The sequence below is a fragment of the Scyliorhinus torazame genome, chromosome 17, assembly GCF_047496885.1.
Source record: "Scyliorhinus torazame isolate Kashiwa2021f chromosome 17, sScyTor2.1, whole genome shotgun sequence".
Lineage (NCBI taxonomy): Eukaryota > Metazoa > Chordata > Chondrichthyes > Carcharhiniformes > Scyliorhinidae > Scyliorhinus > Scyliorhinus torazame.
This window is the reverse complement of record NC_092723.1, coordinates 119,625,658-119,649,481: the sequence shown is the minus strand read 5'-3', so window position 1 is coordinate 119,649,481 and position 23,824 is coordinate 119,625,658. Positions and strand designations below refer to the sequence as shown.

Below are 23,824 nucleotides of genomic sequence, written 5' to 3'. Positions count from 1 at the left end.
TACCAAGGTACAGTGAAAAGTATTTTTCTGCGAGCAGCTCAACAGATCATTAAGTACATGAAAAGAGAAGGAAATAAAAGAAAATATATAATAGAGCAACACAAGGTACACAATGTAACTAGATAACACCGGCATCGGGTGAAGCATACAGCGGTGTAGTGTTAATCGGGTCAGTCCATAAGAGGGTCATTTAGGAGTCTGGTAACAGTGGGGAAGAAGCTGTTGTTGAATCTGTTCATGTGTTCTCAGACTTTTGTATCTTCTGCCCGATGGGAGAAGTTGGAAGAGTGAGTAGGCCGGGTGGGAGGGATCTTTGATTATGCTGCCCGTTTTCCCCAGGCAACGGGAGGTATAGAGGGAGTCAATAGATGGGAGGCAGGTTTGTGTGGTGGACTGGGCGGTGTTCACGACTCTCTGAAGTTTCTTGCGGTCCTGGGCCGAGCAGTTGCCATACCAGGCTATGATGCACCAGATAGGATGCTTTCTGTAGTGCATCTGTAAAAGTTGGTAAGAGTTAATGTGGACATGCCGAATTTCCTTAGTTTCCTGAGGAAGTATAGCTGTTGTGCTTTCTTGGTGGTAGTGCGACGTGGGTAAACAAAGTTAGCCCCATAAATTAACCCAAGTATATATACAAGAAAACACCCAAGATTCGGTTATACTACCCGTAAAGATGATCTGCTTGAAGGATAGGTCTGATTTCTGAGTCCCTCTGGTCCGTCATCATGAAGGTGGGTCACGCTGGCAGCTTCTTCCTTCCATTCTTCTGGTCAGTCTTTGGATGGTCACGGTCACTTCCCACATCGGGCCTTCGCTAACAATGTGCCCCAAGTGTCTATTTTGATCCCATTTTCCTTCACGCCGTTTTGCCACTTTCCTTGACCTCCTGCCAATGAGGCCTCGGGAGGGGGTCCCAGAACCCAATGGTCCGGTTGATGATCTTTTGATCTGGGTCCGCCTCGTGTGTCCATTTTCGATAGTGTGGCCTGCAAGGATCTCTTGCCAAATAAGGTAACAGCGGGAACTCAGGCCCCCAGGAGTCTGGCTCAATATAGGCAGCAGATAATAGATCGGTGCATATCAATAGGGTGCGATGGTTCCTTGATGGGCGATTAACGGGGCAGGTCCAGACATGCCCAAGCAGCCTGGCTGAGTTGTGTATGTTTAAATTTGGTCAAGTCCGAATTCCCAGCAGGCTATTTTTAAGGCAAAGCTGGATAGATTTTTGATCAGTAAAGGAATTAAGGGTTATGGTGAGCGAGCGGGTAAGTGGAGCTGAGTCCACAAAAAGATCAGCCATGATCTTATTGAATGGTGTAGCAGGCTCGAGGGGCCAGATGGCCTACTCCCCCTCCTAGTTCTTATTTGCTGGAGCTGACTGTAGTTTAATTTAAAGTGTTCCAATTCTTTAATTTAGGATATCCAATTTTATTCAGGCTCAAAACTAGGCCCGCTAGGTCACCACAACCATAGAGTTAAATCAGCATTACACGCTGACTGATTCCACGATCTGCCTACTCTGCATACTTTTGGTGCATGCTCCAGGGATAATTCATAACGCTTTTTTAATATTAATGTTATTGTTGATGCTGAAACTAATGGAAAATGGTGCAGTCAAAGAAGAAGGGAACTGTTGGAAAATCAAATTCAATCATCTGTCACAAAACAATTATGTTGAAGCCTGGAAATTTGAACTCTTGTGTAAAAACTTTATAAATTATACTTTCATGTGTCATTTATGGTTTGATTCTATCACATATACGTCCAACGTTATTCAAGATTAAAGTTGCACAAGGACTATGTGAACAACCTGTATATTCAGACTATATTTTCTGAATTTGTTTTCTTCACTTGAATTGTCTTCAAACCTGCTTCGTGAATTTTTTCATTTCATTATTGCCAGATCCATTTATCTGTGAAAAGAATTTGATGCATGACATCTTAAATATATCAAGTCACAGACTGACAAAACAGCGGCGTGTTCGCTGAAGGAGCATGTATTCTAAATTGATACCAAAGTACTTGTAAAATACTGACAAGAGATCAAATCTCCATTGCACACCTTTCTCTGCTCTGCAGGTTACCAGATTTCTTGGGAAGTGTATAACAGAAATGAAAGTCGCTTGAGCCGCAAATTGTCAAATAGAACATGTGATTACAAGGTAACAGGACTTAGCTCCCTTACCAACTACACCATTGAAGTGGCAGCCATGACATCAGCTGGAATTGGAGTTTTGATATTATCTACCATCTCATCTGGAGTACCACCAGGTGAGACATCCTTTTATTGTAATAGGAGTGTAATTGACAATCTTAACTCACTCATGACTTGACCCTTTTAATTGTTTAAGATTTATTAATAAATAAGAACATAATTCTGGCTCTACACTACACAAGTTGTAAGGTTTCTACATCAGTTGCTTTCACTAATGTAAAACACTGCTTGCCTTCTCTGGTGCTCAAGACAAAAGTAAAGTAAAAGGGATGACATTGTGTATTAAATTTCTGTGTTTTTTCAGAACTCCCAGGCGCTCCAACTAACCTTGTGGTCTCCAATATTAGTCCTCGATCAGCTATGTTGCAGTTCCGGCCAGGGTTTGATGGGAAAACGTCTATCTCAAAATGGATAGTTGAAGGACAGGTCTGTGACACATTTTTAAATGTGGTACTATGAAAAATACATACATTTTCAGCAGTAGCACAAAACACTTCACATTTCAATTGAGCAAATTCACAGGGGGCTAATAGAAATCTAAATATGAGCTAACCATTGATTAAACCTTTCCGTATTTTACTTGAAGCAAACAATCAGCTCTCCTATCACAAGTTCAGCTTTCTAATTCACCTTGTAGATCTACCAGCTAACAATGAAAAAGTATATTGCTTTGAGCCGTATCTGTTTAGATGAAATTGTGGTGATGTGCATCAATGTAAATGCATGTAGGCTAGCTAGACACTAGAGGGAGCATCAAAGACATCACACACACACACACTCAACCAATAGATCAGGTAGATAGGACACGACCAATGGACATTCACGATACACACAGAGGTGACACAACCACAGGAGGGCATTACATCAACCCATATATAAAGGACACCATAGAACATAGAACATTACAGCACAGAACAGGCCCTTTGGTCCTCGATGTTGTGCCGAGCATTATCCAAAACCAAGATCAAGCTATCCTACTCCCCGTCATTCTGGTGTGCTCCATGTGCCTATCCAATAACCGCTTGAAAGTTCCTAAAGTGTCCGACTCCACTATCACAGCAGGCAGTCCATTCCACACCCTAACCACTCTCCGAGTAAAGAACCTACCTCGGACATCCCTCCGATATCTCCCACCCTGAACCTTATAGTTATGCCCCCTTGTAACAGCACACACATGATCTGCCTCTTTCCAGTGGAGACAGTCAGTGAGTAGAGACATTGGGTTGATTCAATATCACTCCCACCACGTGGATTGCAGCAACCGGTTCGGCAGTCTGGGTAGCTATAGTAGGATTAGCAGTAGTGTCGAACCCGAGTAATAGAAGTGTAAATAGTTTAATAAACATGTTGAAGTTATCTCCACGTCTGAACCTTCCTTTGTCAAGTGCACTACAAGGAAGCCGCTTATGTTACACCTAGAACATAACAAATCATGGTACCAGCAGTGAACTGTTTCAATCCCTACAGCCATACCTCAACGTACAGTGACAACCAGCAAGATGTTCGCGATCCGGGTACCGCAGCAGCTCCAGTGCCACGGCGAGCTCCGCGAAAACTGGCGGGTATTCTGGCAAATGTTTGAACTCTTCCTGGTAGCAGCCGACCTAGAAGACGTGGCCGATGCTGAAAAGACAGAGCTTCTCCTCACCATCGCCGGTGCCAGAGCAGAAGAAATCTTTTAAAAATTCAAGTTCTCCAAAGAGCAAAACAGGAGCGACTTCCAGGCAGTCCTGGACAAATTTGGCAAATACTGTGAGGAAAACACACTCCAACCAGCAAGAAAAGGTAAGAGAAGCGCCAGTACTCACCACGAGGCCGAGATCCCGGAGCAGAGAACGATTTTTATCGGCGGCCATCTTTCTAAAGGGACTGCACTTGCGCAGTTGCGCAAGAAGTGCACAGAACGGGAAGGTCCGTTTGCGCATACGCGAGACGCCACGCATGCGCAATCACAAAAACGGCCCCTGGTACAGGAACAGAGATTTGCGCATGTGCAAACGCTTCTTACGTATGATGTCACATGCGTCATGACGTCAGAGTCCCCCGGACCACGTCCATATAAAGGGGAAACGTCCCAAATCAAAGAAAAAATCTTTTAAAGCCGTAAAACAACCTTTCACCTGGAATGACAGCACAATGCCTCAAATTGAACCAGGAAATGAAATTAACCTCCGAAGAACCCTGCAACAAGCAGTTACCAACGCCCAACCCGATGATTCTGACCTTGAATACTCGAAACAGACCTTTATATTTTATCTGGACCACGCAAGCCCAGTGCCAGCTCCGACGCAAACAGTGATGATATGGTCTTAGAAGACTACGAGTCGGACAAACCTTTCACCTTGGGAGGCTACCCCAGTACCAAATCCGAACCGCAACTAGACGTGTTGCACATTGACGACCCCGACAACGAATTCTTCGGATTTGAGGATCTTCAGCCCAGCAGATATGACATCCCAACTCATGAGTGCAGGATTATGCTGTGGCCTGAAACCAAAAGACAGAGAGCGGTACAAGCCCACAGAGAGAGGCCTGCTGCCACACAGAGCGTGGTCCATGCTCCGCTCAGGGTCCCCGACTCGACGACGAAGACACGCAAGACTCCACACCGCAGTCCTTGCATGATCAAGAAGTGACTCCAGTGTCACAAGCCTCCACAGCGAGCTCGTGGACAGACTCCACAATTGCAGAAACGCAAGACTCCAGAGCGCAGTCCTTGCACACACAAGACGTGATTCCAGTGTCACAAGCCTCCGCGGCGAGCTCGTGGACAGCCTCCACGATAGAAGCAACGCAAGACTCCGATGCGCAGTCCTTGCAGGAACAAGACCATGAGGGTCTAGCAACCTTCTCTGACCAACTAGCGGCAGATGATGCAAGTCTGCCATGCTCAAGTAAACAGCAAGAAGACTATGACAGTTTACCACGCTCCAGTGCACAGCAGGACGACGATGACAGTCCAAGCCCAAATGAAGGACAACAGCAAGACAATGACAGTCCACCCACATTGTTTGCACCACCAGATGAAGACTCTGACAATTTACCCAACCCAAGTGAACAACAAGCAGCTACTGAGGCTCTACCCACGGTATGTGAGACGAGTGACGACAGCATCCCACTTCCCATACAAGATGTGCAAAGTGACAGACCTCAGCTAGTGTGTGCAGAGGCACTCGACGATCACTGTGAAACCATTGGTGACTCCAGTGACACCATGATACTTCCACCGTCATTCGCTCGAACCTCTCCAAAAGTCAATGAATTCCTGCATGTTCCGACTCCAGAAGTGCAGCTTCAAGAAATCTCAGCTGACTGCAGTGAACCTGCTAAGACTCCGGACGGGGAGCATCAACAAACCAACACTGACTCAGTTAAAACAGACCAGACTCCAGATGGGGAGCAACCAAACGCCGACTCTGATTCACGTAAGCCGGACTTTACTCCAGACAGGGAGTGCCACAACCTCAGTGATGGCACTCTCAGGATGACAGCAGATGCCACAACGACAGGAAATGGATCACTTAACAATTACACTGGGTCAGTAATAACAAGCAGCGGCTACAGTCCAAGAGGAATGTACCAATGTTCACCACAGCTATATCCACACATTGTTTCCACACCAGCAGTGCAGCCAATGACAGCTCATGCTGGGGAAACCCAGTAATCAGGCATGCAGCGGCCAGCAGCCTATGCAGCATATTCTCAAACAGGCCAGCACTACGGATTGCCCATTAATGGAATCAAGACCTAAGGAGAACTACCGCAAGCGCAATCTGCACTCCAGACTGGATGCCTTAGTTACAGCCCAGGATTTGCTGCACCCCAGCCTGGCCAGAAGGCATATTCCTATCAGATGCAAGGTTCTAGTTTCACATCATCACCAGGGATTTATGCGAGCAGCAATTCTGTTTCCAATTCGACAAGCTTCAACGGTTCTCAGCAGGATCATACTTCCTGCACAGCACGTGGCCAGAACCAGTATGTACAGTCTTATTCAACTTCAACATATGGCACATACATGACCTCGAATGATACTGTTGATGGTACCTCTTCAACGTCAATGCCTTATCAGCTACAAGATGCCATCCAACATCACCATCACAAACATCGGGGAAAAAAAACTCCAAATCAGACAGTGAAGTGATTTGACCACTTCTTGGTTCCTGATACACAGGGACAACGATGGCGTTCACAAGGACATGCCACCATCAAACTCACCACCCCACCAAGAGAGACATTTGACCATGATGATTGAAGGGTTTTGGATTCGCTCTTTGATTTGGACTTATTGTTTAATCACTGTTCCCATGACTTATATACACCTTAACATATCTACCTGTTTTTTGTTCAATTTTCTTAAAGTGTACAGAAAATATGTAACATATTTTTAAAAAGGGGGATGTGGTGATGTGCATCAATGTAAATGCATGTAGGCTAGCTAGACACTAGAGAACCAAAGACATCACACACTCAACCAATAGATCAGGTAGATAGGACACGACCAATGGACATTCACGATACACACAGAGGTGACCCCACAGGAGGGCATGACGCCAACCCATATATAAAGGACACCACACACATGATCTGCCTCTTTCCAGTGGAGTCAGTGAGTAGAGACACAGGGTTGATTCAATATCACTCCCACCACGTGGATTGCAGCAACTGGTTAGTCAGTCTGGGTAGCTACAGTAGGATTAGCAGTAGTGTCGAACCCAGGTAATAGAAGTGTAAATAGTTTAATAAACGTGCTGAAGTTATCTCCACGTCTGAATCTTCCTTTGTCAAGTGCACCACAAGGAAGCTGCTTATGTTACACCTAGAACATAACAAATCAGAAATCTTTCTTACTGTGTGTTGCCACGTTATAGAACAAATGACCCAAGTATTCACAGGCTTCTGTTAAGTCATTTTTCAACAAATCTGTGGGAAAATAGATTTCAACCTGCTTAAAAAGTGCCAGAAACCGAACAAAGGCAGGAAAATTTTTAATTTAATTGACTTAGGGTGCGCTATAGATTTATAGCCAATCTGAGGGCATATCTGATCAGACTCTTTCATAAAGTGCCCTTGTTTTCTTCATTTAGAAGAAAGAAAACTTTAGATAAACATCAAGCTGTGATTCATGTTTATGATCAAAGTGCCTTGACACAATAGCAATAAGTTCAGAGTTAACCTGGAACCAGATCCAATTATCTTCCATTGAGACAAATTTGTCAATTGCACCACTCGTTGCAAACCCCAGGAGCAATTCCAATTTTTCTCAGGTCAATAACTAATTGGTTTAATGCCAATTGTTCAATTGATGAATCCACTTTCACTGAAGAAGTGCTATCACTCAGCAAATGGCGAATAGGTAATTATACATTCTGATATCTGCTGATAAGCAATTTATGCTGCATTCACTTTCTTCAATGAGAACAGCAGCAACAGTAACAACTTAACATTTCTGTAATACTCCTCACAAAGAACCATTTTGTAAACGAAGGAACGTCAAAAACACTTCACAGCCAATGAGTTACCTTTGGAGTGTTGTCAATGTTATTACATAGGCAAATATACCAATTAATTGAACACTGAAGTGCTCACCAGGTAGCAAATGTGACAAATGACAGGTTCATTTGTGTTTTTTTCTTTGTGCTTTTAGATGATAAAAGGTTATATGTTGACAAGGAGCAAGACAGAAATGAACTTGGGGAGACTGATGGCACAGCGAGAGATAGTCTTTTGAAGATGGGTAGAGGGAGATAGTGTGGTGACATAGTTCTAGAAGAAAGTACCAGAGGTCACAGAAAAATGATCCCAGATCTACCTCTGAGAAAGACTCATAAGAATGGGGATTGTGGGCTGGGACATATGATTGGAGATAGTTACCCAACAATGTGGGATGATTTGGCTTTTGGAAATGAGGAGGAAGAAGCTAGGAAGAAAAATGGAAAATGTTAGAATCACACAGCAGGTCAGGCAGCATTTGTTGAAAAAATACAGGTGAGAAATTAATCTCTAATGCAGTGCCTCCACTAGTCACTCTTACAGTCACTCTCGAAAGACTGTGAATAGATTGCTATTGTGGTCTCACATTGCTCAACCAGCTGATGTGAAACCAGGATACCAAAGTTGAATCATGCAGGTCCTCGCAACTGGTCAATCATTCAACAAACGACTCATGTTGAACTGCACGAGTGTTTCTGCATAAGCATTCCTTAAAGGATCAGGCATCCAAATTGCAGTGAAGCCAATTTTTAAGAACATCTTCCGTTACAACGTGTTTGGAAGTACTCTGTTGAGTTCCTTAATTTGCCAGAGACTGTAGAGGAGTAGGTAACCTGCGTACTCCAACATTAAAACAAGTACAGGGATACGAATGGCAATGCCTCTGTGTCTGCAGCATATCAGGCGAGCAACAAAAAATAGGAGCAGGTTTAGGTCATTAGACCCTTGGAATCTGCTCCGGCATTCAAAATGGTTATAACTGATCCTCTATCTCAACACCATACCACCATGCTCTCCCTATACCCCTTGACTTTCCAAAGTCTAGAAGTCTCTCTATTTCCTTCTTTTAAAAAAATATTTTTATTCCAATTTTCAACATTTCACAAAAAACAACACGCCCAACACGTTAAACCCCTGCTCAATAAGCAACCCCCCTTAACAGTCAACGGTAACCAACTCTCCAAAATGCAAAATGAACAAACCCCAACTCTTCTGGAACCCATCACTCGCCTCCCTTAGGGTAAATTTCACCTTCTCCAGGGCTAAGAACTCCAATAGGTCCCTCAGCCACGTCAAGGCACAGGGTGGAGAAGCTGACCCCCACCCCAACAGGACCCACCTGCCCGCAATCAGTGAGGTGAAGGCTAAAACATCTGTCCCGCACCCGTCTGCAACTCTGGCTGGTCTGACACCCCGAATATGGTTTCCAGGGGACTGGGCTCCACATCGACGTGCAAAACCGCTGGGATGGTGTTGAAAACTCACCTCCAACTTCGGCCAAGACCAGAACATATGCACATGATTAGCAGGGCCCCTCCCACACTGATCATAGATGTCCTCCACCTCCCCAAACAGCCGGTTCATCCTTAACTTTGCCAGGTGCGCCATGTGCATCATTTTCAGCTGTATCAGCCCCAGTCTCGCATACTAAGTCGAGGCATTCTCGCTCCGCAGCACCTCACACCACAATCCCTGCTCCAACGTCGCCCCCAACTCCACTTCCCAATTAGCCTTAATCACCTCCTTGGACCTTATCCTCCTCCAAAATCCCCCCAAATATCGAGATGATCCCCCACTCCAAACCCGCCCCACCCCCACCCGCTGACAGCTCCTCCTCCAACAACAAAGAGGCGGGCGTTATCGGAAAGGTCGGAAAGACCTTCCTCACAAAGTCCCGCACCTGCATGTATCGGAAACACTCCTCCCCCGCCAGTCTAAACTTCTCATTCAACTCCTCCATGCTCACAAACCTCCCCCCGCCCCCCCCAGAAACAGATCCTTCATCTCCCTGATCCCCATCCCCGGATCCTCGCATCCTTCCTCACTGGCTCAATTCCGTAGATCCCCCTAGTTGACATCACCCTCAGCCCCACTCCCAACTTAAAATGCTGCCGGAATTGCCTCCAAACCTTCAGCGTGGCCACCATCACCGGACTGCCCAAATACTTCCCTGGAGCCAATGGGAGCGGCAATATTGCCAGCGCCCGCAACCCCGGCCTCCCTACGCAAACCCGCCTCCATCCTTACCCACAAAGTGTCCGCCTCCTTATTCCAACCCTGTACCTCCTCTGCATTCACTGCCAGCAATAATACATCAAATCCAGGAGTCCTAACTCCCCCTGACTGCCGTCCCCTTTGCAGCACTATCTTCCTTATCCTGGCCACCTTCCCTGCCCAGACAAACAAAAATATCAGCCAATCCACCGCCTTGAAAAACGCCTTTGGCAAGAAGACTGGCAGGCACTGAAATAAAAACAAACAAAAACCGCGGTACAATGTTCATCTTCACCGCCTGCACCCGGCCCTCTAACGACAGAGGAAGATTATCCCACCTCAACAAATCTGCCTTCATCTTCCCCACCAAACGTGAACAATTCAACATCCGAAGATCTGCCCAGTCACGAGCCACCGGCACCCCCAGATGCCTAAAATGAGACGCTGCCACTGTGGTAATCACCACTGTTGTATATATTAGGAGATGTGTGGTAAGGCCCTGTACTACAGGTACGGGGGTAGTCCCTGTGTGTTGGCTCCGCCCAGTAGGCGGAGTATAAATATGTGTGCACCCCGTACAGAAGCCATTTCGCCACTGCTGTCGGAGGCCACACATCTTAGTGTAATAAAGCCTCAGTTGTATTCAACTCTCGTCTTTGTGCAATTGATCGTGCATCAGCCACACAGAATGGCAATCCACCTAACCTGACCCCTGTCCCTGGAGAGGAAACCACAAAATATTCACTTTTCCCTGAGTTCAGCTTATACACCAAAAATGCCCCAAGTCTTTGAAGCAAACCCATAATGTCCCCCACCGAGGAGCCTGGCTTCGAAATGTACAGCAACAAATCTTGTGCGTAAAAGGGCAGCATCCCCGTTATCCCCTTCCACAACTCCGAACTCTTCAGCACAATGGCCAAGGGCTCTATTGCTAACACAAACAGAAGGGGGGGGGGGGGGGGGACATGGGGCATCCCTGCCTCGTTCCTAGGTACAATGAAAAATACCCTGAATTCATATTGTTCATGCACGCGCTCACCATCGGCTCCTGATATAGCAACTTCACCCATGCCACACACTTAGGCCCAATCTCAAACTTCTACAATACCGCAATCAGATAACTCCACTCCACCCAATCAAATGCCTTATCCGCATCCAATGCCACCACCACTTCCAACTCCATTTCCTCTGCCGGAATTAGCACCATATTCAGCAGCTGCTCACATTCGACAACAGCTGTCTGCCCTTAACGAATCCCGCCTGATCCTCCCCAATCACCGTCGGAAAGCACACCTCCAATCTCAACGCCAGCACCTTTGCCAATATCTTGGCATCTGCATTCAGCAGATATATGGGGCTATATGACCCACACTCTACCGGGTCCTTATCCTTCTTCAGGAGCAGCGATATGGAGGCCTGTCACATTGTGTTCAGCAATACCCTTCTGACCATCGCGTCCAGGAACATTTCTACCAACAACGGCGCCAGCCTATCCTTAAATTTCTTGTGAAATTCCACCGGGAACCCATCCGGCCCCACCGACTCTTCTAGCCCTGCTCTCTCCATTTCACCCACCCTCGGGCACTCTAATGACCCCCAAAACTCCCTCATCTCCCGCTCATCATCTGGTGGTTCCGACTTACACAAGTCTCTATAAAACTCCTCAAACACCTTATGAACCCGTTCCGGGGCCACCATCAGCTCGTCCGCCCTATCCCGAGCTGGAACTATCTCCCTCATGCAGCTTCTCTGTGGAGCTGACCTGCTAACATACGACCTGCCATCTCCCCATGCTCGTAGATGGCCCCCTTCCGCCTTCTCAGCTGATATACCGCTTTTCCTGCGAACATCAGGGCCTCTTCACCAGGAGCCCCAGGTCTGAGTCCCCTGCGTACCTCCCGTCCACTCCCAGAATATTTTCATAAATAAAAGCAAATTACTGCGGATGCTGGAAGCTGAAACGAAAGAGAAAATGCTGGGAAATCTCAGCAGGTCTGGCAGTCAGCTTTGACAAAGAGTCATCGGACTCTTAATGTTAGCTCTTTTCTCTCCCTACAGATGCTGCCAGACCTGCTGAGATTTTCCAGCATTTTCTCTTTCGTTTCAGAATCTTTTCTATCAAACGTTGACATTCCTGCCTCTCCTCCTTTTCCACCTTAGCCTTAAACAAATTCACCTCCCCCTTACCACTGCCTTCAGAGCCTCCCAAACCACCAACGGTGAGACCTCCCCCGTACAGTTAAACCCCACATGCCCCTCAATGGAGGCTGGATGTGGGGTTGTTGGTGGATGATAGTGTCTGTGACAAGCTGGGGAGTGTCCAGCTTGTCACAGACATTATCGTCCACCAACAACCCCACATCCGGCCTCCACCCTGGCTTCTGAGCCAACCCCTTCTCCAGCACCACATCCAATGTGGAGCATGATCCGAAATCACAATTGCCGAATACTCTGCCCTCTAAGCTCCAGCTAACAGCGCCTTTCCCACCACAAAAAATAATCAATCCTAGAGACCAGCCAGCAAAAAAAACGAATACTCTTGATCCCGTGGGTGCAAAAACCTCCACGGGTCAAGCCCCCCGCCCAATCTACCTCAGCCCTTACTATCAAACCCCGAATGAAACACCTGGCTCAGCCATTCCTTCCTGAGCCTCATCTGGTCCTTCACTCTCGGATAGTTCTCTTGTAGCATCACCACATTAGTTTCCAAACTCTTCAAGTGTGAGAAAACTCTTGCCCTTTTCACTGGTCCCGCTCAACCATCCAACAGTCGCACTTTCCACATCCCCATTCTGACCGGGAGCTTCTCCCCCACGGCCCTTCTGTCCGCCATTATCACCCGTCCGGCAGCCAGGACCTGCCCCATTCTTTAACCACCATCAACACCCACCCCCTTCCCAGAATCCCCATATCCCCATTCACTTCCTCTTGCAAACACCTCACCCTGTATCGATCCCCTCCCCCTCCATTCACACCTCCTAAGTCCATTGAAACCTGTTCGACCAGGCTCCAATGACCGTGGCCCCTCCCCCACCACACTCCTGTTCACTAGCCAACCTTTGCTAGCTAGCATGGCGACCCCTGCCAGAGCCGCCGCCTCCTCCCAAACACACACTTAGCAACCCTCCCCTCCCCAAGCACCTCCAACTCCCCCACCCAACACTCCCATTAAAAGCAAGCATCAACACCCCCCCCCCCCCCCCCCCCCGCCCCCCAGCCATACAGTCAGAGTGGGGAGAATAAACAACATTAGAACATTACAGTGCAGTACAGGCCCTTCGGCCCTCGATGTTGCGCCGACCTGGGAAACCATCTAAAGCCCATTTACACTATTCCATTATCATTCATATGTTTATCCAATGACCATTTAAATGCCCTTAGTGTTGGCGAGTTCACTACTGTTGCAGATAGGGCATTCCACGCACCTACTACTCACTGAGTAAAGAACCTACCTCTGACATCTGTCCTATATCTATCTCCCCTCGTGCTAGCCAAAATCATCCGAGGAAAAAGGCTCTCACTGTCCACCCTAGCTAATCCTCTGATCATCTTGTATGCCTCTATTAAGTCACCTCTTAACCTTCTCCCTAACGAAAACAGCCTCATGTCCCTCAGCCTTTCCTCATAAGATATTCCCTCCATACTGGGCAACATCCTGTTAAATCTCCTCTGCACCCTTTCCAATGCTTCCACATCCTTCCTATAATGCGGCGACCAGAACTGCACGCAATACTCCAAATGCGGCCGCACCAGAGTTTTTGTACAGCTGCAACATGACCTCATGGCTCCGAAACTCAATCCCTCTACCAATAAAAGCTAACACACCGTAAGCCTTCTTAACAACCCTATCAACCTGGGTGGCAACTTTCAGAGATCTATGTACATGGACACCGAGATCTCTCTGCTCATCCACGCTACCAAGAATCTTACCATTAGCCCAGTACTCTGTATTCCTGTTACTCCTTCCAAAATGAATTACCTCACACTTTTCTGCATTAAACTCCATTTGCCACTTCTCAGCCCAGCTCTGCAGCTTATTTATGTCCCTCTGTAACCTGCAACATCCTTCCGCACTGTCCACAACTCCACCGACTTTAGTGTCATCTGCAAATTTACTCACCCATCCTTCTACGCCCTCCTCCAGGTCATTTATAAAAATAACAAACAGCAGTGGCCCCAAAACAGATCCTTGTGGTACATCACGAGTAACTGAACTCCAGGCTGAACATTTCCCATCAACCACCACCCTCTGTCTTCTAATAGCTAGCCAATTTCTGATCCAAACCGCTAAATCCCTCTCAATCCCATGCCTCCGTGTTTTCTGCAATAGTCTACCGTGGGGAACCTTATCAAACGCTTTACTGAAATCCATATACACCACATCAACTGCTTTACCCTCGTCCACCTGTTTGGTCACCTTCTCAAAGAACTCATTAAGGTTTGTGAGGCACGACCTACCCTTCACAAAACCGTGTTGACTATCCGTAATCAAATTATTCCTTTCTTGATGATGATAAATCCTATCTCTTAGAATCCTTTCCAAGACTTTGCCCAGAACAGAAGTAAGGCTCACTGGTCTATAGTTACCGGGGTTGTCTCTACTCCCCTTCTTGAACAAGGGGACAACATTTGCTATCCTCCAGTTTTCAGGCACTATTCCTGTACACAATGATGACATAAAGATCAAAGCCAAAGGCTCTGCAATCTCCTCCCTAGCTTCCCAGAGAATCCTAGGATAAATCCCATCCGGCCCAGGGGACTTATCTATTTTCACACTTTCCAGAATTGCTAACACCTCCTCCTTATGAACCTCAAACCGTTCTAGTCTAGTAGCCTGTATCTCAGTATTCTCCTCGACAACATTGTCTTTTTCCTGTGTGAATACTGACAAAAAATATTCATTTAGCGCCTCTCCTCGGACTCCAAGCACAACTTCCCACTACTGCCCTTGACTGGCCCTACTCTTACCCTGGTCATTCTTTTATTCCTGACATACCTATAGAAAGCTTTAGAGTTTTCCTTGATCCTACCTGCCAAGGACTTCTCATGTCCCCTCCTGGCTCTTCTTCGCTCTCTCTTTAGGTCCTTCCTGGCTAACTTGAAACTCTCAAGCGCCCTAACTGAACCTTCACGTCTCATCTTTACATAAGCCTCCTTCCTCTTGACAAGTGATTCAACTATTTTAGTAAACCACGGTTCCCTCGCTCGAATACTTCCTCCCTGCCTGACAGGTACATACTTATCAAGGACATGCAGTAGCTGTTCCTTGAACAAGCTCCACATTTCAATTGTGCCCATCCCCTGCAGATTCCTTCCCCATCCTATGCATCCTAAGTCTTGCCTAATCGCATCATAATTGTCTTTCCCCCAGCTATAACTCTTGCCCTGCGGTATATACCTATCCCTTTCCATCACTAAAGTAAATGTAACCAAATTGTGGTCACTATCACCAAAGTGCTCACCTACCTCCAAATCTAACACCTGGCCTGGTTCATTACCCAGTGCCAAATCCAATGTGGCCTCGCCTCTTGTTGGCCTATCTACATACTGTGTCAGGAAACCCTCCTGCACACATTGGACAAAAACTGACCCATCTAAAGTAGTCGAACTAGAGCGTTTCCAGTCAATATTTGGAAAGTTAAAGTCCTCCATAACAACTACCCTGTTACTTTTGCTCCTATCCAGAATCAGCTTTGCAATCCTTTCCTCTACATCTCTGGAACTTTTCGGAGGCCTATAGAAAACTCCCAACAGGGTGGCCTCTCCTTTCCTGTTACTAACCTCAGCCCATACTATCTCAGTCGATGAGTCCTCATCAGACATCCTTTCTGCCACCGTAATACTGTCCTTGACTAACAATGCCACGCCTCCCCCTCGTTTACCACCTTCCCTAAGCTTACTGAAACATCTAAACCCCGGCACCTGCAACAACCATTCCTGTCCCTACTCTATCCTTGTCTCCGAAATGGCCACAACATCGAAGTCCCAGGTACCAACCCATGCTGCAAGTTCACCCATCTTATTCCGGATGCTCCTGGCGTTGAAGTAGACACACTTCAAACCACATTCCTGCCTGCCGTTACACTCCTGCGACCTTGAAACCTTACTCATGACCTCCCTACTCTCAACCTCCTGTACACTGGAGCTACAATTCAGGTTCCCATCCCCCTGCTGAATTAGTTTAAATGCTCCCGAAAAGCATTAGCAAATTTCCCCCCAGGATATTGGTACCCCTCTGTTTCAAATGTAGACCATCCCGTTTGTAGAGGTCCCACCTACCCCAGAATGAGCCCCAACTATCCAGGTATTGAATCCCTCCCTCCTGCACTATCCCTGTAACCACGTGTTCAACTGTTCTCTCTCTCCCTATTCCTCGTCTCGCTAGCACGTGGCACGGGTAACAACCCAGAGATAATAACTCTGTTTGTTCTAGCTCTAAGATTCCACCCGAGCTCCCTGAATACCTGCCTTACATCCCCATCCCTTTTCCTACCTATGTAGTGTGTGCCTATGTGGACCACAACTTGGGGCTGCTCCCCCTCCCCCTTAAGGATCCCATAAACACGATCCGAGATATTCACGGACCCTGGCACCTGGGAGACAACCACGAGTCTCTCTCATTTCCTCAGAATCTCCTATCTGTTCCCCTAACTATGGAGTCCCCAATGACAAATGCTCTACTCCTCTCCCCCCCTTCCCTTCTAAGCAACAGGGACAGACTCTGTGCCAGAGACCTGTACTTCATGGCTTATCCCTGGTAAGTAGACCCCCCACCCCCCCCACCACCACCACCACCAGTATCCAAAGCGGTATACTTGTTACTAAGGGGAACGACCACAGGGGATCCCTGTACTGACTGCTTCTTCCCAGCCCCTCTCACCATCACCCATCTATCTTCATTCTTCGGAGTAACTGTATCCCTGAAGCTTCTATCTATGACCACCTCTGCCTCCCGAATGATCCAAAGTTCATCCAGCTCCAGCTCCAGTTCCCTAATGCGGTTTTTGAGGAGCTAGAGATGGGTGCACTTCCCACGGGTGAAATCAGCAGGGACACTGACAGTGTCCCTCACCTCAAACATTCTGCAGGAGAAACATTGTACTGCCATCCCCTCTAGATAACTTGTGGATAAAACAAGAAAAAGAAAGAAAGCTCACCTGATATTCACTCAACCCCTAAGGTTAGAGGTGGTGGCTCCTCTCCCGTGCTTTTAAATCTCCGGCTCCTCTCCCTCCTCTCCCGCTTTTAAATCTCCGGCTCCTCTCTCGCTTTTAAATCTCCGGCTCCTCTCCCGCTTTTAAATCTCCGGCTCTTCGCCCGCTTTTAAATCTCCGGCTCCTCTCTCGCTTTTAAATCTCCGGCTCTTCGCCCGCTTTTAAATCTCCGGCTCCTCTCCCACACAACAATAAAAACACCGAAAACAGGGAAAAAAAGTAAAAACAACGGTGAAAAAAATCAAAGAAAAAAGATCCCAGTCCACATCGTCAAAATCAACATCTCAGTCCCAGTCCTTCAGCCTTCGCGAACGCGTCCGCCATCTCAAAATAGAAATCCTTTGAATTGTGAGTCACTCTCAGCTTCATCGGGTAGACCACTCCAAACCTCACACCGCTGCTGTTCACCTGACCAAAGGCCATCTGCCTTCTTGCCAACTCCGCCATAAGCGTCTGGTAAATACTTATTCCAATGCCTTCCCACTTCTGCTTCGCTTCTGCTCACCCAACTCAAAACCTTCTCCTTCTCCTGTGTAACTGTGGAAGCAGACTATGACAGCCCTTGGTGGATTATTTGTTTTAGGCTTCGGCCGGAGCTACCAATGGGCCCCGTCCTACACATAGAGGGAGGGTTCTTCCCCCACCCCCATCAACGTGGTGAACATGTCTGCAAACTACTCAGTCGGCCTCCAGCCCTCCACCCAGTCAGGCAGGCCCACGATCCTCAAATACTGTCTACTCACCCTGTTCTCCAGGTCCTCCACTTTCACCGGTTCCTTAGAAATCCCACATCAACTCATCCAAAAAGTACCCCTCACACAACAATCCTGCCATCCCAGGAATCAGTCTTGGGAACCTTCAAGGCACACCCTCTATGGCAAGTATATATTTTGTTAGCTAAAGGGACCAAAACTTCACACAATACCCCAGGTGTGGTCTCACCAAGGTCCTGTACATCTGCAGTAAGACACCCTTGCTTATTTAGAGGAAGCTAGGGTAGAGGTCCCACTCAGCCCTATGCTACAATCAGGTAAATTAGGCGGTGCACCAAGTTGCCCACCTTCAGTGGAACCAGAGCAAGCAGTTTGCAAAGCACGACCCCAGCATCTAAAGAAGGGGAAAGACAAATTTTTAGCCCTGCGAGTGAATCAAAATTTTTGATATCAAACCCTTCTTCAATATTTTTTTCTGGCTTGTTTTCTTCTATTGTCTCTTTACCTCCTCATGCCAGATCTCTTTCCAGCCCAGCCACATGTTGAGGCTCTGTCAGGTGGGGGGGGCTAGGGGAAAGGGGATTTTTAAAATCTCTGTATCTCAGACAGAGAAAGGCAGACTCAATGCAGAGAGCTGATTCTCGAGAAAAGCTGGAGGAAATGTCTCTTGCTTCATTGCCACATATGCAAACCCTGGTATATTTGGAGAAACTACTCTCTATAAACAGAGCATTGGACTGCACTTGAGTACATATAGGAAATTCCTGGTGCTGATCTTTGAAGATTAGGGAAAATCACAAGTGTGCTGACAATGCAGATTTAAAGCTATTCCAAAGACATTAACTGAAGATACTGCAATCACCAGCAGCAAGGTCTGACCTTAGTGTTAGGACTCTCTCTTCACGAGAGGTGGAAAATATCTGACTCATCCAAAATTAATTAACCTTTTCACAGCTAATCCATAAAAGGCACTTGGCAGCAAACATGGAGAAGTCTGATGTTTAATCCTTTAAGTATTAGCAATACATATATGAGGAAATGAAATTATTATTACCCAAATTATTTGTAATAATCTGTTTTAAAAAAGTATTTATTTGAATTGTACATTCTCTGTGCACTATAAAATTGGTGCCGCAAATTAACTTCATTATCTGGATTGTAACTTTTCTATACTTGGACTGTAACAGCTAATTAAACTACCAATTGTTTTAATCTAAATCAAAGTATTACATATCAAAACTGTAGAATCGCCATTTCTTTTGTTTTGGCTTTGAATTAATGATGTTTTACCTTTTACCTGTTTGCTTCTATCAATAATAGAATCTCTCATTTTAACAATAGTCTCACAGCTTTTCCCTCTTTACTACATAGATTCCAGCATCAGTTACAGTTAATGTTTTCATCCTTAGATTGGAGTGATTGGAGATGATGAAGAGTGGGTTTTACTGTACGAAACAGAGAATAAACCAGATGCCCAGATGTTAGAGATCCCAAATTTAACTCCTTACACATACTACAGGTTAGTCAAAGGACACTGGAATGTGGAGTTTGTCTACTTGTTTTAACCTTAATGTAAGCGCATCATTATATCCTTACACATACTACAGGTAAGTCAAAGGACACTGGCATGTGGAGTTTGTTTACTTGTTTTAACCTTAATTTAAGCACATTATTATATTCTAATTTACTCTTGCATAAAGCTTCTGTGGAAAATGAAATTAAAGAATCTGGTGGAATGACTCGTGAGAATGTTAGCACTCTGCCATTGCCAGTTGGTTTTCACCCATCCCTGGTTTGATGGGCTGAAGGTGTCTGTGAACAATAAGGTCTGCATGTGAAAAGAGTGTGAGAGTTTCAAACCAGTTACGAGCAGCATAGGATGGCAGATAGGAGAAGTGAAAACATTCACATAAGTACACAAAGGGCGTTCCATCAGAGGTTGATGGGAAATGTTCAGACTGGAGTCCAGTTACTAGTGGTGTACCACAAGGATCTGTTTTGGGGCCACTGCTATTTGTCATTTTTATAAATGACCTGGAGGAGGGCGTAGAAGGATGGGTGAGTAAATTTGCAGATGACAATAAAGTCGGTGGAGTTGTGGACAGTGCGGAAGGATGTTACAAGTTACAGAGGGACATGGATAAGCTGCAGCGCTGGGCTGAGAGGTGGCAAATGGAGTTTAACGCAGAAAAGTGTGAGATGATTCATTTTGGAAGGAATAACAGGAATACAGAGTACTGGGCTAATGGCAAGATTCTTGGCAGTGTGGATGAGCAGAGAGATCTCGGTGTCCATGTACATAGATCCCTGAAAGTTGCCACCCAGGTTGAGAGGGTTGTTAAGAAGGCGTACGGTGTGTTAGCTTTTATTGGTAGAGGGATTGAGTTTCAGAGCCATGAGGTCATGTTGCAGCTGTACAAAACTCTGGTGCGGCCGCATTTGGAGTATTGCGTGCAATTCTGGTCGCCGCATTATAGGAAGGATGTGTAAGCATTGGAAAGGGTGCAGAGGAGATTTACCAGAATGTTGCCTGGTATGGAGGGAAGATCTTATGAGGAAAGGCTGAGGGACTTGAGGCTGTTTTCGTTAGAGAGAAGAAGGTTAGGAGGTGACTTAATTGAGGCATACAAGATGATCAGAAGCTTGACTAGGGTGGACAGTGAGAGCCTTTTTCCTCGGATGGTGATGTCTAGCACTAGGGGACATACCTTTAAATTGAGGGGAGATAGATAAAAGACAGATGTCAGAGGTAGGTTCTTTACTCAGGAAGTAGTAAGGGCATGGAATGCCCTGCCTGCAACAGTAGTGGACTCGCCAACACTAAGGACATTCAAATGGTCATTGGATAGACATATGGACAATAAGGGAATAGCGTAGATGGGCTTTAGAGTGGTTTCACAGGTCGGCGCAACATCGAGGGCCGAAGGGCCTGTACTGCGCTGTAATGTTCTATGTTCTATGTTAGGGTTAATACACATTGTTGGGTGTTATAGAGGGAGCTTTATGTCTAACCATTTTGCACCTGACAGTGGTTGAAAAAATTAATAAAGAAGAAGAATTTTGTTCCCCAGGATATTTGTTCACATTGAGCACAAAAAGTCACCAGAACAACAAAAACAGAAATTATATTTTCAAAGGAATTGCGTAGAAACGTTTTGCAAAACTTTTCTTTGATAACCTCAACATAGCCTCTGTATTGCCTCAACAATGAAGACCAAGCCATACCCATAACTTCATGGAAATATTTTTTTTAAAAAAATATTTTTATTAAGGTTTTTTAACAACACTTTTTTCCCCTTACAAACAATAACCCCCCCCCCCCCCCCCCCCACCCCATAACAAAATAACGCAAATTCTCCCTGAGCAAGATATATACAAGGCAAGATGGTATATTTACATAGCTTTATACACTGGCTCTTGGCCGCGCGTACCATTTCCCCCCCACCCTCCATGCTATCTCCCGCTCGTCCATCCCCTCAGACAGTCTCTCGTTCCCCCCCCCAGGGTTGCTGCTGCTGCTGATCGACCTTCTTCTAACGCTCCGCGAGATAATCTAGGAAAGGTTGCCACCGCCTGTAAAACCCCTGTGCAGACCCTCTCAAAGCAAACTTAATTCTCTCCAATTTTATGAACCCCGCCATGTCATTAATCCAGGCCTGCAGGCTAGGGGGCTTCGCCTCCTTCCACAATAGCAAGACCCTTCGCCGGGCTACTAGGGACGCAAAGGCCAGAATTCCGGCCTCTTTCGCCTCCTGCACTCCCGGCTCATCCACTACTACAAATATTGCTAGCCCCCAGCTTGGCTTGACCCGGACTTTCACCACATGGGATATTACTCCCGCCACTCCTCTCCAGAACCCCTCCAATGCCAGGCATGACCAAAACATATGGACATGGTTCGCCGGGCTCCCTGAACATCTTTCACATCTATCCTCTACCCCAAAGAACCTACTCAGCCTCGCCCTCGTCAAATGCGCTCTGTGAACCACCTTAAATTGTATCAGACTGAGCCTGGCACACGAGGAAGAGGTATTAACCCTACCCAGGGCGTCGGCCCATAGCCCTTCCTCAATCTCCTCCCCCAGCTCCTCCCATTTACCTTTCAGTTCTTCTACTGACGCTTCCCCCTCTTCTTTCATCTCTTGGTATATTTCCGATACCTAGCCCTCCCCGACCTATAGCCCCGAGATCACCCTATCTTGAACTTCTTGTGCCGGGAGCAACGGAAATTCCCTCACCTGTCGCCTCACAAAAGCCCTCACCTGCATATATCTAAATGCATTTCCCGGGGGTAACTCAAATTTCTCCTCCAGTGCCCCTAGACTCGCAAATGTCCCGTCAATGAACAGGTCCCCCGTTCTTCTTATCCCCGCCCGATGCCAGCCTTGGAACCCCTGTCCATCTTCCCCGGAACAAACCGGTGGTTACCCCTGATCGGGGACCACACCGATGCTCCCATTGCACCCCTGTGTCTTCTCCACTGGCCCCAGATCTTTAATGTTGCCGCCACCACCGGGCTTGTGGTGTATTTTGTCGGCGAGAGCGGCAGCGGTGCCGTTACCAACGCCCCCAGGCTCGTTCCTTTGCAGGAAGCCATCTCCATCCTCTTCCATGCCGCCCCCTCTCCCTCCATAACCCACTTATGGATCATCGCCACATTTGCTGCCCAGTAGTAACTCTCTAGGTTTGGCAAAGCCAACCCTCCTCGGTCCCTGCTGCGTTCCAAGAACCCTCTCCTAACCCTCGGGGTCTTATTTGCCCACACATACCCCATAATACTCCTACCTACTCTCTTGAAAAAGCCCTTGGTGATCACGATGGGGAGGCACTGAAACACGAACAAAAACCTCGGAAGGACCACCATTTTGACCGACTGCACCCTACCCGCCAACGAGAGCGGGAGCATGTCCCATCTTTTAAAATCCTCCTCCATTTGCTCCACCACCCTCGTCAAATTCAATTTATGTAGGGCCCCCCAACTTCTGGCTATCTTGATCCCCAGATACCGAAAACTCCACTCCGCCCTCCTCAGCGGTAGGTCCCCTATCCCTCTTTCTTGGTCCCCTGCCTGTAATACAAAAAGCTCACTCTTCTCTACATTAAGCTTGTAGCCCGAAAACTCTCCAAACTCCTTCAGAGTCTGCATGACCTCCACCATCCCCTCCATTAGGTCCGCCACGTATAGCAGCAGGTCATCCGCATATAGCGATACCCGATGCTCCTCTGCCCCGCGGACTATCCCCCTCCATTTCTGAGACTCCCTAAGTGATATGGCCAAGGGTTCGATCGCCAATGCAAACAACAGGGGGGACAGGGGGCACCCCTGTCTCGTCCCTCGGTACAGCCAAAAGTACTCTGACCTCCGCCGGTTTGTCACTACGCTCGCCACCGGGGTGCTGTAAAGGAGCTTAACCCATCTAATAAACCCTCCCCCGAACCCAAACCTGCGCAATACCTCCCAGAAGTACTCCCACTCTACTCGGTCAAAGGCTTTTTCTGCGTCCATAGCTGCCACTATCTCCGCCTCTCCCTCCTCCGATGTCATTGTTATCACGTTTAAGAGCCGCCGCACATTGGTATTTAACTGCCTGCCCTTTACGAATCCCGTTTGGTCCTCGTGAATCACCCCCGGGACACAGTCCTCAATCCTAATGGCCAGTACCTTCGCCAATAGCTTAGCATCCACATTGAGGAGCAAAATCGGCCTGTACGATCCACATTGCAGTGGATCCTTGTCTCGCTTTAGGATCAGGGAGATTGTCGCCTCATACATTGTCTGGGGCAGGGTTCCCTCCTCTCTTGCCTTGTTGAAGGTCCTCACTAGTAGCGGGGCCAGCAGGTCCACATATTTTCTGTAGAATTCCACCGGGAACCCGTCCGGCCCCGGGGCCTTCCCCGCCTGCATACTCCCCAAACCCTTACTCAGCTCCTCCAGCCCAATTGGTGCCCCCAAACCAACCGCCTCCTGCTCCTCC

At 47.1% G+C, this 23,824-nt stretch overlaps 1 protein-coding gene across 2 annotated transcripts in view; it reads left to right on the top strand.

The window, feature by feature from the left end:
* The window catches only part of LOC140394110 (protein sidekick-1-like), a 360,429-nt gene that overhangs the window by 120,680 nt on the left and 215,925 nt on the right, over nucleotides 1–23,824 (top strand). For both annotated transcript variants that reach the window (XM_072480961.1, XM_072480960.1), the window contains exons 8-10: nucleotides 2,080–2,271; nucleotides 2,520–2,641; nucleotides 19,259–19,368. In XM_072480961.1, coding sequence (XP_072337062.1) covers nucleotides 2,080–2,271; nucleotides 2,520–2,641; nucleotides 19,259–19,368 — 424 coding nt within the window. The remainder of the gene's footprint in view (nucleotides 1–2,079; nucleotides 2,272–2,519; nucleotides 2,642–19,258; nucleotides 19,369–23,824) is intronic.